A 17,331-nucleotide genomic window follows, 5' to 3' on the forward strand; every position below is an offset into this window, starting at 1 on the left:
TGAAAAAAAAATGTAAATATTAAGGATATATATAGGATATAATAAGAATAGATATAGAATATAAATATAAAGGATTAAAGTATTACAAAACATATTATTTTCTAGCCTACATAAATATGAAAAATCACTGCTTTTATGTCTTCTTCATCTCGGGAGGCTTTTTCAGTTCATTCATAACAATTTGCTTTTGTATAATGTTATTATTATTAGCAGTATTATTTATTATATACATTTTTATATTTGTTTTATTAAAAACAAGCTTAGATTTGCCCACCTGTCAGGTTTTAGACCATATGGGGCACAGCATGTGTTTTAGGATATAACTCAGGTTTTTGAGCACATTTTGTGATTATTGTTCATTTATTCGTTTGCTGGAAATTAGAACTGAATTTAGAAATAGTTTTGAAACGAATATTTGCGCTTAACAAACAAAATGAATTGTTTATAGGCTAACTGATGTCTGTGCGTAAAGGTTTCCCTATCCAAGAGCGAAAGTAGATCCATTATCTCTCATTCTCACGCAGTAGATGCTCTGTTTAACAGTTTTCTGTTAAAAAAAAACTGTTAACTGTTTGCTTGTGAAATGCTCATTTTTTCCACTTAGACTTACTTTGCGTCCTGTAAATAGCGAATGCGCTCTTGGCGCGACGCAGCTGGCTCTTAAAGGGAATGGGAGATGAGACTCTAATTGGTTTATTCTTAAAACACACTTATAACTATTTAAGAAAATAAACTCAACCCTTTTAGACCATGCGCCGAAGGGCAAGGCAGATTTCCCGTCCTTAAATTTGCAAAAACGCGTCCTGACACGCCCTGAAAGCATTTGCGCCCTGCGTTTTGCGCTCTGCGCATGGACCACCAAAATAGAGCCCTAGCACTCTACAAGAGAAGGAAACTTTATTTCATGGCATATGTGAGTGTACTGAACGTCTTTTTTGGTGTCAAATCATTTGTAAAGTAATTCTGCAAAGTGTTTGACTGTCTAGACCAGGGGTCTCAAACTCGCGGCCCGCGGGCCATTTGCGGCTCTCAGTGCAATATTTTGTGGCCCGCGCCGACCGCTGTACACTGACAGAATCAGCGGAGCGGGGAGAGAGAGCGCTCCCCGCTCCGCTGATTCTATCCGTACACAGCGGTCACTGGCATTCCCCGCCCGCCGTGTAAACAAAGGGGCGGGGATGCCGGTGGCGTCACCACGTACCCCGCCCCTTTGTTAGACGCTGTGACGGGAACTCGCGCCGGCCAGAACCAAGGTAAGCTGTTCCCGCCCCTGCCTGCCACTTAGCTACCTAGCTACAGCCTGTATCTTACAGGGCTCGAAATTGCGACCATTTTGGTCGCATATGCGCCCGAAAATTAATCTATGCGACCTCATAATATATATGGGCGTATTAGTGCGACTGCTGATAATGGTTGTAGTGCGACCTGTTTTGTTTTTTTCTAAAAACGTGCTGAATCGCTCTTCCCTGCCGCTATATTGGTTCATATTAGCTGTCAATCACTCAAGGTATTCCGCTGTCAGATGACAGGGAAGGAGCTTTAATGACCACGGGAAATGCAAACGGCTGAACTGAAGAGTAAAAACTTAAAGCCCACAGGTTTGCAAACCCCACCTAAAATTGAGGCGCAGATGAGAGCAATCATGACACGTCACGTGGTGAATAATGATCCACCAGCTGAGATCAATCGAGTACGCGCTTCTTGGAGAAGGCGCCCGAATCTCCATGCGTTGCATTCACTGCGTGTTCAGCGCAAATGTCCGCTAAAAGTCAAATCTAATACTGTACATATCATCGCCAAAGAAGCTCGCCTTTACTAAGTTTACACTGAAACTGCGGCTCATAACAAAGACCGGTATTGTGCCGACGGTTCGTGCAAGAATCCTGCTCTGCCTGCTCATAAATTGGGTCGGCTGACTCGCCAGCTTTTCCACTAACACAGAAACATGAAGATCAGCTCAGACTGAACCTTTAAATTGACACAAACTGAAACCAAAACTTTTAAAGAGTGATAGAAGTGAGACTTTACTTACTTTCTTTTGTCTATTCTTTTTTGAGGTGTATATTATTTTTATATTTATTTACTGATGACTGCTTTGCAGCTTTCATCATTGAATTTAATGATTTATTATAATCTTTTGTTTGTTTTGTAGCAGAATTATTGTTTATTAAATTGACATGCATATAAAAACAGCAGTACAAAATCAATATTTCTTACTGCAATGCTTCATTTTTGTTTGATGCAAACTACAATTATTTTTCATAAAGTAACAGACTTTTTATAGCAGATAACCTACATTCATGCACATTCAAGGCAGCATCATAATGAGAAATGGAATTCATTGTTACTATTATTGTCATTTTTTATCATCATTAATATTCTATGGCCTAATTATTAGACATTCATTTTGGAATTATTGCACACAAATATCAATGTCTTCACAGCATTAGTTAGATAGTTGTTTCTGGTTTTTGTCAGTCCTATTGATGTTGTTTTAAAATACAATAAATCCTTTAAAAACCAATTTGCAGCGGTGCTCATTCAGTTTTGGTGGGTGCTCCTAAATTTTTTCTGGTGCTCCTAAATTTATTTTGGTGCTCCTAAATATTTGAAGTTGGGAGCACCGGTGCTACCAAGTAAAAAAGTTAATTTCTAGCCCTTTCTTATATATATTATAGGTAGATACAGACTGGTACAGACTGATGTGACTGGAGTGGGGTGGGGGTGTTTTATTTATACATATATACGCCTTTTTTTTTAGGTGAGGGAATGGAAGTTTTGAGTGAGTTCCCCCACTTTTTTCCCTAGGACTTGGCCTTTTTGGGAGCACATATTTGTGTGAGAAGTTATTCTCCACCTTGAACTTCAATAAGTCAAAGTACAGGTCTAGACTTAATGATGATCATCTTCAAGCCATACTGAGGGTCTCAACTGCTGCCGCTCTAAAGCCAAATGTGGTTCAGATTTGTGAGAAGAAGCGCTGTCAAGTCTCTGGCAGCAAGAAGTAGGCAAAAGATGCCATGTTCAGAAGAACTGTTCATAATCTTCACTCAATGTTCTATTAATGTTCAGGACACTTCATGTTCAGAAAAAATAATTAAAACTGTTAATAATGACATTTGAGGACTTTTTTTGTGTGAAATCCCTTATGCGGCCCAACCTCACCCAGACTTTGCCTCCTGCGGCCCCCAGGTAAATTGAGTTTGAGACCCCTGGTCTAGACTGTGACTCCTTTGCTGAATTGATGGACACTGACGCATGGTATATAGACTAGCATGTTATTGCCGTTTTATTTCATTTGATTATTTTTGTTTGCTTATGTATTATTTATATATTCATTTATTTTCTTTCTTTGAAAGTGTATTGAATGATTTGGAGTTCATGTATTGTTATAATTGTATTTTTATTTAGTTAATAAAAATATAAACCTTCATCTGTAAACCAGTTTGACAATTTAAAAAAAAAATAAATGTAATAAATAAATAACTCTAGCCCTCTGCCTCCCCAGCACCACCTGCCAAGTAGATCTGCTATTAAGGCAGGTCCTCCTCTTTCTAGTAGCAGAACGTTCTCATTCGTTTATTGATCAGGCTTTAAAATCAAGCAAGCCGACTACTGCTTTAGCAGCAGCGTAGAAGAACTAACCCACCAAGACCAAATTTATGCATGTTCTAATTACATTAACAACATAATTTACAAACCATCCCAAGAGTTGTCATGAGTGAAAACCATCTAACCTGGGAACAGGACGCAGCAGGTTGAGTGTGGGGTAATTTATGGTCCACTTCCCAGGTTTTTGTGCTTGAAGGAAATGCTTGGCACTCAATACTGTGTTCTGAGAAATAAAGCAGCAAACATTGAAATGTATATGATTCATGATAAATCCACATACTACACTGATTTCAAATACTTCAGCTTCAGGAGGTGTAAAATGTCCTGAGAAGAAAGCTATTGATGAATATCGTAAAGACAGTAGCAGCCCATCATACACCTGGAGCATTAAGATGCAAGACGATTAGTTGCTATTTTCCTATTTTCAGACCAGCTCAACAGTAGTTTTCACATTTTGTGCCATGTTGTTTAAATAGCAAATCAATTTGTGCCAGTTTCTGGACTCATGTGTGTAAAATAGAGGTGTTAAGGCACATTGTTGGCGCGTTGCTATTTTGAGGAACTAAAGTAGACTGCACCATTGACCAACTGAAAGAAGGTCTTAAGTCAAGGGCAGAGAGTGTTAATTATGCATCTATGCAGGTCCAACTGCTTACACATTGCTGACATACACAGGATGAATGAAATGAATGAACACAAGTGCTTATTTGTAAAGTATAGAAAAGAAAAGAATTAAAATCCCGAATATTCGTCAGATTAGTTTAAAATATACCCATTCTGTAATGATGAGCAGCAATCTAACCCTTATACACTTTAGAACATTCGTTCTACAAGTCTGACAAGGAACTACAACTCCCGTCATGCACCTCACACACACACCAGTTCCAGGTTATCCATGATTGCGCACACACAGCTGATTATCATAAGGACTAATGACCAGGACTATTTACACACCTCACTTTGACACACACACACAGAGACTTGTTGGATTCTACCTGTAACATTACGAAGTGTTCTCCTTATTTAGTCGTTTTGTGTTTGACCCTTGTCTTGTTCCCTTGTTTATGTTGTCTGCTGCCTGTATTCATGTCTTTGCCTGTGACCTCGATTACGCTTCTGGATTGCCCTTTATGCTAACATTTGCTCCTGATTGTGACCATTGCCTGCCTGACCCCGATTCCGAATAAAGCTGCACGTGGATACTCACTCCATTGTCACCTGACTCCCCTTTGTTTACACATTTGATTGTCTTGGTATGTCAAGACACGAGATGCATATTGATGATGTAACCAACATGGTTATTATGGCTTATAACCTATGCTGTGTTCCTGACGACCTGGAATTTGGAGTTTTCCTAAATGTAAATAACGTCTCTTGAACCTCGCTAGAAGTGTTTTGTACTCAGTGTACATTATTCCTAATTTCCCTTAGATGCCCATTAAGGAAATTATGTTTTATTTAAGAACAGTTGTTTGAAAGTTTATGCACTTTAAAAAGTGGGTATCTATTTATTTTAATAAAAGATGCAATCTAGGGTTGTAACAATATACCGGTATGACGGTCTACCACGATTTGAACGTGCACGATTATCATACCATGAACAATTGCATATCAACGGTTTTAACCCTTAAAGACTGAGACAGCCGCCCGCGGCTAAAAATAAGTATTGCTCTTAAATGTTTAATAACTTTTGATCCGCTGATCCGATTCATACAATTCAAAGATTGGCATAATCAGTGCGGTTACGTCATCAAAATTTGACAATGCTGATTTGACAAAGAAACGCTCGTCACTGTGTCTCCGGACAAACCAGACATGATACATTGATGCATTGTCCCTCCTCCATGCCCAGATTGGTTCAAACTCGCTATATCACAACCAATAAGCATAGGTTTCGCTTTTGTTTGTGGACCAACATGAGCTTTTTGAACAACACGGAATGAGAGAAAGGCATACATTTATGCGCAGCTAAATAAAACGCAAAAAAAAGTTTTGCATGAAATAATTCTCATACTAAGTACTTTTGCATGCACAGCAGCACAGAAACATGACAAAACAGTGACACAGCAAAGACGAACTGCTGCTCTTGCTGTTTTCAAAAGACGCAAATGAAGGTGCAGCTGTTTGTCTGCATTGCAGACAACCATATCCAAATCCATATCCACAGACAACCATATCCATGCTAGCACATAAAACCTAAGGATGTTCCATATTGAATCTAGTTTCGTTATGTAACTATTTATAGTATAGTAAATATTTATATCTATTTTTTACTGAGGATTTGCACCATGTTTATTTGGACTTTATTTGGACTTTGACACATTATTTATTATTTTCTTATTTTTTTCATTTGTTCATTGTAAGTGGTGTTGTTTATAGTAACTGAAAATATATTATTTGGAAAAAGTCAAATTTGCTTCACTGTTCTATTATTTTGTAACATTTGTAACATACCGTATACCGCGAAACCGTCAAACCGTGGTATTGTTTTAGACGATTATCATACCGTAAAAAATTCATACCGTTACAACCCTAATGCAATCTTTAATTTAGTTTCGATTTGCTTAATTTGCTCGCTTACTCCATCTTGAGGGCATAGAAAACAGTACAGTACTTTTCTCTAGAATGTTAAATATTATAGAAATTAAGTATAATTTAAGAAAGAAAATTGAATTGGGGTTTTCAGCCATATTGACTGGCCTACTTCAAACCTGTCGTTGTTCCATGTCTTCAATAAACCTTGACAAGTATCTTTTAAAATGTAAAAGAGTATGTGCACTAAAGCAAGCTGTGAGTCTGGCCATTAGTGTGCTAAACGCAGATGTGCTGCTGTGAGCGTAAAGATATCTTCAAAAGAAACAGGAATAAATGTACCTTCATGAGCATGGCTACAGTCATTGGGCCAACTCCTCCAGGCACAGGAGTGATAAACGCAGCTCGATCTTTGGCAGAGTCATAGTGAACGTCTCCAACAACTCTCTTCCCACTTGGCCTGCTACTATCTGAGGATAAAAGAAAAAGAAAACTTAGAGAAGTTTCTTAAAATAATTGCGAGAGGAGCACATGATATATGTTTGAACACGACTGGCTGCTCATCTGTAATCAGTAATAATCCAATCAGATTGATCAAAGCTTACAATAAATTAATCGGCTTTTTCCCCTCCCTTTTCTAGGGGGAGCTCTCGAGACCTACCTGATCTCGGATCCCCTTATATGTTTATTGACCAGGCCTTGGGTTCATTTATCTCCAAACTCAGGATTCTCTCCCGGGACATGCCAAACCTGCTATTAACGCTAAGCATATCTAAATGGGAACATGAATTATGTATATTATCATCTGTACCACGGTTATTATAGTTTATCTTTTATTATAATTTTTATCTTTCATTTCAATTCTATTTTTAAACTTGCTGTTCAGTTTATTTCAGTTTGATTTATCAATAGTTTTAGTTTTGTGTTCGCTTTTGTTAACATTTTTCTATTTTCGATTTACAGAAATCAATTTTAGTTTTACTTTTCGTAATAGTAGTTTGAGGTCCAGGACACACCAAGCCAACGACAAACAACTAGCACCAACAAAACCCAACTGTGCTGTCGACTCTCGTTGGAAAAAGCTGCGCGTGAACACACCAAATGGATGAAAGTCGACAAATGAGCTGCGTTCTGTGCCTGCACAAGAGGACATATCTTTCTGCTCCACAGGGGGGCAGTAGTGTGCTTTCTCATTCTGCAAAGAGAAACTGAACTTTCGACCGCGACTTCCACGCACAAAACGTAAACAAAGCAGCGTTGTACTATTATCACAATAACTGTCACCAACCACGAAGGGATTCGCTTGTGCAAATATCTCCGAGTCTAATAATCCAATTGTTTGGAGATATTTGGGATTACAGCCAGTGTTTTTGTGTTCCTTCTAGACTTGAATTGTTTACTTGCTATGTCACTTTGATTCATCAATAGTTTTAGTTTTGTGTTCGCTTTTGTTAACACTTTTCTATTTTCTATTTACAGAAATCAATTTTAGTTTTACTTTTCGTAATAGTAGTTTGAGGTCCAGGACACACCAAGCCAACGACAAACAACTAGCACCAACAAAACCCAACTGTGCTGTCGACTCTCGTTGGAAAAAGCTGCGCGTGAACACACCAAATGAATGAAAGTCGACAAATGAGCTGCGTTCAGTGCCTGCACAAGAGGACATATCTTTCTGCTCCACAGGGGGGCAGTAGTGTGCTTTCTCATTCTGCAAAGAGAAACTGAACTTTCGACCGCGACTTCCACGCACAAAACGTAAACAAAGCAGCGTTGTACCATTATCACAATAACTGTCACCAACCACGAAGGGATTCGCTTGTGCAAATATCTCCGAGTCTAATAATCCAATTGTTTGGAGATATTTGGGATTACAGCCAGTGTTTTTGTGTTCCTTCTAGACTTGAATTTTTTACTTGCTATGTCACTTTGATTCATCAATAGTTTTAGTTTTGTGTTCGCTTTTGTTAACACTTTTCTATTTTCTATTTATAGAAATCAATTTTAGTTTTACTTTTCGTAATAGTAGTTTAAGGTCCAGGACACACCAAGCCAACGACAAACAACTAGCACCAACAAAACCCAACTGTGCTGTCGACTCTTGTTGGAAAAAGCTGCGCGTGAACACACCAAATGGATGAAAGTCGACAAATGAGCTGCGTTCTGTGCCTGCACAAGAGGACATATCTTTCTGCTCCATAGGGGGGCAGTAGTGTGCTTTCTCATTCTGCAAAGAGAAACTGAACTTTCGACTGCGACTTCCACGCACAAAACGTAAACAAAGCAGCGTTGTACTATTAACAAAATAACTGTCACCAACCACGAAGGGATTCGCTTGTGCAAATATCTCCGAGTCTAATAATCCAATTGTTTGGAGATATTTGGGATTACAGCCAGTGTTTTTGTGTTCCTTCTAGACTTGAATTGTTTACTTGCTATGTCATTCCTCACTACATCACACTTGTGCTCTGATTGGTTGCTGAATAACAAGTCAGAACATTCTCTTCAGTTGAAGGTCCGATGTTGAATCAGGCCAACGTGATCTGATGTTAATCTGCTGTGTGGAACACACCAAACCAACTACGATTGATGAAGCCCATTGACTGACCACTGGCTTGGTGTGTCCCAGCCCTAACAGAGCCAACAGAACATATCCAATGTCGCCCAGAGCAAAGTTTAGTGTGTGCACAACTTATATTAACTTTTGTGCAAACCTCTGAGTAATAAAACTATTTGTTTGAACAAACACGGAATCCAAAACCAGATCAATGCAATGAATAAAAGTAAAAAAAAAAAATCTAAAAAATTCTGAGAATATTTTTCATATTGAAGATACTGTAAGTGTGATTAACCATGCCTAGTTACATTTGTTTTGGCAAATGAAGGTAGAACAAGTTTCTTGTATGTATTCATGGCTAAAGGTACTTCAATGATACTTTCAGGTCAGAGTTTCCACCACAGAATGAGTGCTTACTGATTCTGAAAAAATTATTTATTATCGCTAACTATTATTTTATTTCAGTGACTGTTGCTGGTATTGTTTTGTTTTTTTTTTTTTTTTTTTTTTTTTGTGAATTTTGTATGTTTTCAGTTAACAAAACTGTTTATATTTAGTTTTTTTTTTTTTACCAATAGCTTTTCTTAGTTTTCATTAATATAATAACCACAATATTACTCCTGAGATTTGTTATTACCAGTACAGTGCCAGAACACTTGACAAGCAGATTTGACTGGACTATATATTGACATCAAATTGGCCAAGTGCCTGTATATGCGACCATGTGCCTGGATAAAGAATGTTAATAGTCTTAAACAACTGGAAGCCTGAGGCTCAACAGTGTGGCAAATACACTAAAGTAGTTCTACACATTGAATGAAAATAAAGGTTTTCTCTCATAGATCTGTAATGCTGCACAATATTTAATGTTTTAGGGTGCTTTCACATCTGTAGTTCACTTCATTTGGTCCGGACCAAGGGTAATAAATGATACATTGTTGCATCTTCTGCCGCCTTTGGATCGTTTTCACACCACACTGCTGGCTTTGGTCTGAACCAGTTGAAACGAACCAAAATGCAGTCATCTGACAAAATCCACATCTCTCATTGGCCAGATGTTGTTGAACATATTTCCTAAACTGCTTATTGATTGGTCAGAATTCACGTGCGGGAAAATGCCAATGAACTCCCGCAGGTAAACAAAACCTTTTACTCTGGAGGGACGACTGCGCTGGCTGCTTTAGACAAACTATACATTACGAAAATGAAGCGCAGCCGCGGCTGGAAAACAGTGTTTAATGCATCGCTCGTCACTTCAGGAAGAGGCGTGAATTAATTTAGCTAAACTGCAACATGGTCATCTTGCGGAAATATTACCAACGATCCTTCAGGTAATGTTTCCCCTCTCTCTCTCTGTTGGTAAAGAGCTGTCAACAAATATTTTTCCTCCATATCCCATAATGCACAGCGCATCAGCCTACATCAGCTGAATTAGTCCAAAACGCGCAGTACTTTTTGTGGTTGGACCTGTTTTAGTTCGGATCATATTCTCACCACAAACGAACCGCTCCATTGTTCGTTTGGAAGCGTACCGAGACCACCTCTTCAAGCAGGTCTCGGTACGCTTATTTGGTCCGCTTTTGGTGCGCACTTGATTACGATTGCTGCATTCTCACCTGCCCAAACGAACCGCACCAAAAGGGGAAACGAACTCTAGTGCGATTCAATCGAACTAAATAAGGCAGGTGTGAAAGCACCCTTAAACTCATGCTCTGTTGGATTAAAGTTAATTATTATTGATTAATCTTCAGTTAACACTTTTCATAAAATTAATCTTTTGTTATTAATTCATTGAGCTCAAAATTGCAAGAAATACATAAATTTAGTTGAAATATAATATCTTTGTAACTTTTCCCTGTCACCTCTGGTTTGCTTGGTTTTGGCTGCTTTTCAGATGATTGTCCTTCAGCAGTGACTAAAGTGTTAAAGTGAACTGAATTAATCTGTTCACTTTAAAAAAAAAAAAAAAAACTTCAACAATGACATTTGTACTAACCTGAAGCAGTTTTCATTCAACTAAGCAACAAAGATTATACTGTTTACAGAAATTGAGATCTTTTGGTATAGATAAATCACTCATGTGCATGTTTTACAGTTCATACATTCAGTCACTGTTATCTTTTTCTTTGCTATGTAGGTTCAATTCTCTAACTGTGAAAAATAAGAGTTGTTTGGAGAAAATTGTGAACCTAGGAGGAAAAATAACAGGGAGAAAACAGATGACCATGGCTCAGTTATACCATAGTCATGTTTTAAGTAAAGCTCAGAGTATTCTGTTAGATGATTCCCATCCTATGCACCACGAGTTTTATCTTCTCCCTTCTGGTATTCGTACAGAACTCCTTTTAGTAAAACAAATCGTTTTAAACTTTTATTCATCCAATTAGATGTAAAGTTTTTAAACTTTGGGTAGAATTTGTATTGTATGATGTACTTTTGTATATTGAGTGTGACTTGCTTGTAAGTTGCAACCAAATTGCCTTCAGGAAATGAATAAAGACTGACTGAAGTAATGCTACAGCAGCATTCTAACACTACTCTTCTGCCAGACTGATTTGCTGGATTTCTCCACATTCTCAGATACTGTTATGCTTCTATTCTGCATTTTGGTTAAGCTGCTTCAACAATGTAAAAAAGTGGTATAAAAATAAGTTAAAAAAATGAATTGAGTTGAATGTAAAGAGCACCTGCGATAGTGTTAATTCCACAGTCAATGACCACAGCACCAGTCTTCAGCCAATCTCCATGCACCATCTCTGGTTTGCCAATCCCAGTCACCAGGATGTCTGCCTTTCCTACCTACAGCAAATAAACAACATCTGTAACATATGCAGAGCCAGACAGAATATGCTGACATATCTTTTGCCATTTCTGTCCTTTCCGGTTATAAAGTTAAGACACCATTCGAATATGTTATTTGGTTTGTCAATGTGTTCCTTATTTATCATCCACCTGACCACTGTGATGGGGGAACTGCTCTCAGACCAGGGGTCTGTTCTTCGTACCTCGCTTAAATGATCTAAGATGTTTTGGCAGATCCTGGATCTTTCAATCTTGATAACTGATCTCTCGCTAATTTGGTTCTTCAAACAAGTTTGCGAATCAGATTAGAATGTCTGGATAAACTGATCTGAGATCGCTGCGTGTGTTATGAAGGACAGATCTATCGATCCTCGAAATCATTATCAGCAATGCAACGATTGGCTGACGGCACAGCAGCGTAATGACATCATCTGATTAATATTCAATTATCCATGTGAGCAAAATTACATCAAATTAGCAGTAAACGGCTTGTTTAATATGACACGCAATAACCTTCCACATTTGTTGTGAGCTGCAGGCTTTATACTTTCATCTGTCAAGTGTATTCATCATGTATTTCAATGCATATCAATGTATTTAGTTCCACATTTAGAAAAGATTTTCTTTATTATAGTAGCCATTTTTTAATCGGTGTAAAGAATAACTGGTTGTTTACAAAAGCATTTAGGTTTGGTAAAGGCGTCTGCAACTTTTGTGAAGCATCAAATCACCGGCATATAAACTATCAAAACATGTTTCAAACGCATTTCTATTATACACAATTTGTACTAAAGCGATCTGAAAAAGTTCATATCAATAAGTTTTCTCTTTGCACCACCAGGTGGCAGTCTTTGTACTTTCATTTCGAGGGTGCAGATTGCTTAAGTTTTATTAATATGTATTATATACTTTATTTATTTTATTAATGACTATAACTTTATATATATATATACTACTGTAAGAAAATATCAGAATTCGGAACATACTTTCAGTATTATCTTTGTTTGAACTGAGCCGATCTAATCCTGTTTATATAAATTGAACCTGCACCCGATCAGGTTTGACCTAGCAGTACTGTTGCTATGACAACAACTCTCGGATCAGCTTTGAAGAATGAAACGATCCTGGATCGTGTCAAATCGTCAATATCCAAATCCAGCTAACTGAGTAATCCACGTACGAAGAACGGACCCCAGCTCAGGTGATCTTATTCATTGCATCAAACACCATTAAAGTGTAGCTGTGCCATAACATCCTCAGATTCCACTGCGTGCATATGTAGTTTGACTTTTTTAATCCTGAAAGTTGTGTAAATAATTGTCTGGAGCGCTGTACCTCAGAGACCAAGTCTGCAGTCTTTGAATGACAGGTTGTTACAGTTGCGTGATTCCAAAGGAGAAGATCATGCATTGGTGCGCCAACAATCTTACTGCGTCCGATAACCACAGCCCTCTTTCCTGCCAAAGACACACCTAAATACAACACAATGAGGAAGGTCAGTAGAAATACTCAAATTTAATTTGATTTACATTTATAAAACACACACACACACACAAACACACACACTAATCTGTTCAGTTAAAGAGATAGTTCACCCAAAAATGATGACTTTCATCATTTACACAACCTTAACGCCAAATTCACACAGGGCTTCGGCGTCAACGCTCGACTGAAGGCATGTCTGAAGTTGGGGTTGACGTGATCGTCATAGCAGTGTCAGCCAATAAAATTCAGTCAGCAATAGGCCACTTTCTAGATGGTGTATTTGCATACAGCGATCTGATTGGCTGACGCTTTCGTCGGCGCTTAGTTAGCTAGTGCCAACTTCTGCAGTGAGCAACGCCTCTGAAGCAGCGCCGACGGATTCACAATGCAGTTTGGCAACACCTGACGTCACCAATTCAAAGTGAATGGGAAGCGTTGACGCTGACTTGTTCCAACTTGTTCCAAACCTGTTTCACTTTCTTATGTGAAGATATTTGGAAGAAAGCTGGGGACCGCTGGGTTCTATAGTATTTGTTTTTTTGTACTATGCAAGTCAATGGTCCCCAGCTTTAAAGTTTAGATTAAAGATTTTCAGCTTTATTCAAATGATCTTCTTTTATGTTCAACCAAAGAAAGAAACTCATGAAGGTTTGAAACCACTTGAGTGTGAGTAAATGTTCATTTTTGAATTCCTTTTAAGAGCCCATATTATGGGTTTTTGAAAATGCCCTTTCATGTAGTGTGTGTAAGAGCTCTAAGTGAAGTGAAGTATCCAGCTAAGGCTTAAATCTGTAAGAGTACAGTGTTTAAAACTGTTGATTCATTTATAAAAGAGTCGACTCATAGTGCTTCAAACGAGTCGCCTTGACACCGAGTCATTAGGTGTTTCGCCATGATGTACGAACGAAACCAAGTTATTCACGTGCACGCGCAAACCCGGGAGATTTGAAACCTGCGGCCCCGCCCTCTGACACAGATATCCACACACACACACAAACACACACACACACACACACACACACACACACACACAAACATGCCGGTTGATTGAAGTCACACTGCAGATGGATATTATTGAGTCTCTACCCAAAGATGAAACTTCAGCATTATAGCCAAGCAGTTGGAAACTACATGCTATAAAGAATACTTCATCTGCGTTTGTTTAAGGAAGGATCCGTAAAGAGTAATTTACTTATGGACATGTCAGGATGGGTTTCTTCCTCCATTTCTCAAGTGTAAGTACGTGCGATTAAAGTGGTCCCACTTTATATTAAGTGTACTTAACTACTATGTACTTGCATCAAAAAATAAATACAATGTACTTACTGTGTTTATACTGTATTTGAGAACACTTGTGGTGCTTTTGAGTTGGGATAGAGGTTGGGTTATGGACAGGTTTGGTGGCATGGGTAGGTTTAAGGGTGGGTTAAGGTGTAAGGGATGGTCAACAGTGTATTTACAAATGTAATTACAAAAGTTAACTACAGATGTAATTACATACATGTATTTAATCAAGCATAAGTACACAGTAAATACATGTATTTACACAATAAGTACATTGTAACAAACTATTAAATCCTATGTAAGTACATATTAGTTAAGGCCACAATATAAAGTGGGACCATTAAAGTTGCCTCGTTGACTCTAGCTTGCAAATGTATTTAGTTGTGATTTGTTACTTGTAACCGCGTCTACTGTATCAGGTTAACTCGCTATATTCTCATATCGCGTGCAAAGCCACGTTTAAAACGCGACGCGTGCTGCTTTGTTTACGGAGCTCCGTGGAGGAGGGTAGTGTGTGTGTCTGTGTGTGTGTGTGTGTGTGTGCGCGCTGTCGTCCGGAGGTGTGTGTGTGTGTGTGTTTGTGCGCGCGTTGTCGTCCGGAGCAGGGTAAAGTGTTTGTGTGTGTGTGTGCAATATGTGTGTGTGTGTGTCTGTGAAAAGAGCAGAGTGAGACAAGCTAAAAGATCTCCTCAACAGTTTTTGGAGTTTTTGCTCAATAAAATAGTTAGTCGTCTGTATTTTCAAGTCCATCTCTGTATTTACATTCACCCACTGGCAGCTAAAATCCACGCCTACACTATCGAGCGTGTATGAAGTGTGATTACTCTTATATTGCTGATTAGCTGTTGGGCATTTCACTCTCTGACTGAAGGCAGTCGACCAATCGCGACAGACTGTCATTGGTCCAATCAGCGCAGATTAGCTTCGCGCTAAGGAGGGGTTTGGGAACAAATGAATCACTGGACGATTCATACGGGAGTCGCTGGAATAATTAGGTAAAAATAAATGCAGATTATAAGACCATGAAAGTGTTTTTTGACCTTGCATGCATATTAAACTGTTGTTGGAGACCCTTACAACCAAGATATGACCCTATTTCATGTATAATATGGGCTCTTTAATGCAAAACACTCCTATGGATCTTAAAAGTGATGTTTAAAGAATCTGTCTTTGACAAAAATGGACAAAGATGTTGAGTAACATTAGTCCTTGCAAATCCAAGTCTTCTTCTAAAGGTATGCTTGAAAAAAGCTAACGTTTTCTCTCAAATCTCCTGAAATCGGTGACTAACTCATATATACAAAGCACAAATAGAATATGTTGAACCCATAAATAACATGAAACCGCATCAGTTCTTGAGTAACTTGCAGTCATTGACCTAAAAGGCAACAGGTTTCAAATGCAGCCATATTGGCTTTGGATAATCAACACAAGTATACAATATCCCAAAGTAAGTTTATCAGTTCACAAGATTTTGGTTGGAGCTGTATGGATTAATTATACACCATGAACTTTCCAGGGTATAAAACTGAAGACCACATTGATTTTCACTTGATGGAAAGGAGCTAACATGGTCTATCTCCTTTTGTGCATCACGGACTAAAGAAACTGTATCTGCATTTCCAGTAGTAGTCCAGAATAATAGTTCAGAAACACCCTAGACTATTTTAAAGTGAGCTGTACAGTGTATACTGTGGAAGTGACACTTGGATCTGTGCTGAATGAAAGGAACAAGAAGATCTGAAGAGCATATTTTCCACACATCGAATGTTTTACTTGGGGGTTTTAATAAATGCTAGAGAATTGTAAGAAGAATAAGGGGTCAATCACACCGAATGCGCTTTTCCCTGATAAATATGCGAGACGCACCACGCTGCCTTTGTTAACAAGAAAAGAAGAAGTGTGGTGCGCTTTTTATGTCGCTAGTGAAAGTTTACAAATTTCTTTAAATATATATACATTTCATTGTAAAATACATTCTGAGGGAGCCTATACGTGAAACACAGGCCCTGTTTACACTAATGCATTTTAGTTTGAAAACACGTAAGTTTTGCTACGGTTACGCCGTCGGTCCACACTATGCCGGAGTTCTCGAGCGTTTCGAAAACGCTGGAGAGGCCGTTTTCATTCTGAAACGCTGCTGCTCCGTCTCAGTGTGGATGATGGAAAACGGAGACATCTGAAACCGGAGGCGGGGCTGCAGACATTCGCCTCTCTGATTGGAGCTTTTCCTCAACATTAAGTAGCCTAACACACACAGTTCAGTCCTGCATCCTCTTCTTGTAAGTTCAGACTTCACAAGTTTGATCAAGGCTGCAGTCTCTTCTTCTCAGTTTGATATGGAAAACAGACTACCGAGGACACAGGTAAATCTTTAAAGGGAACAGTGTACTTCATAACTTCATTCACATCACCCTGGCTACGCTCACTTTCTCAACAATAAAATGTAAACATGATTTAAGGAACTGCCTATTTTTATTTTAATATTAGCAACTTAATAGACAGCAGAAATTTTGAGGCGTCGTGCTGCATTTATGAGCGTCATCTTCACTGTGTGGATATTTATAACTAAACGGAGCCTATAACAACTGCCTCCTTTCAATTTCAGTGAAAATACGAAACACACCCTCTCTTTTGCTGAATATCAGTTTTAATAAGCGATAATGGCCATTATAAAAGTATAACATACAATAAGTTTATACATTATAGGAAATAAAGGCAAGCGATCAGTCAATATGCAGAATGTAGGCTACGTGGTTACATTAATCATTAACTTATCTTTGCGCTCAGCCAAAACACGTTACCTGTGAACAAGTAATAGATTCCAATGACCAAAGTCAGGGAATATGTAGTTAGATAAACACAACAAGATGAATGAAATATCCCGTTTAATAAATATAGTGAGATTAGATCCAGCGGGAGATGCTTGATGAGAAGTCCGACTAGCACAGCTCTCATCTGGGTAGATGGGCTGCAGCGCTTGCCCGAGTGTGTGTGTGTGGTCACGTGATGTGCGTTGTCAGCGTTTTGGTGTGGATGGAGAGCAGTTCAGAAACGCT

General features: G+C 38.5%; 1 protein-coding gene across 3 annotated transcripts in view; it reads right to left on the reverse strand.

Moving 5' to 3' along the window:
• The window catches only part of mthfd1b (methylenetetrahydrofolate dehydrogenase (NADP+ dependent) 1b), a 53,387-nt gene that overhangs the window by 29,588 nt on the left and 6,468 nt on the right, over positions 1-17,331 (reverse strand). For all 3 annotated transcript variants that reach the window (XR_012392623.1, XR_012392624.1, NM_199529.1), the window contains 4 exon segments: positions 12,839-12,975; positions 11,389-11,500; positions 6,487-6,614; positions 3,738-3,835 (listed from right to left, as the gene is read on the reverse strand). Coding sequence is in view for 1 of the 3 variants with exons in the window: in NM_199529.1 (NP_955823.1) it covers positions 3,738-3,835; positions 6,487-6,614; positions 11,389-11,500; positions 12,839-12,975 (475 nt within the window). In the remaining 2 variants the exon portion in view is untranslated.

The sequence above is a fragment of the Danio rerio genome, chromosome 17, assembly GCF_049306965.1.
Source record: "Danio rerio strain Tuebingen ecotype United States chromosome 17, GRCz12tu, whole genome shotgun sequence".
Classification (NCBI taxonomy): domain Eukaryota; kingdom Metazoa; phylum Chordata; class Actinopteri; order Cypriniformes; family Danionidae; genus Danio; species Danio rerio.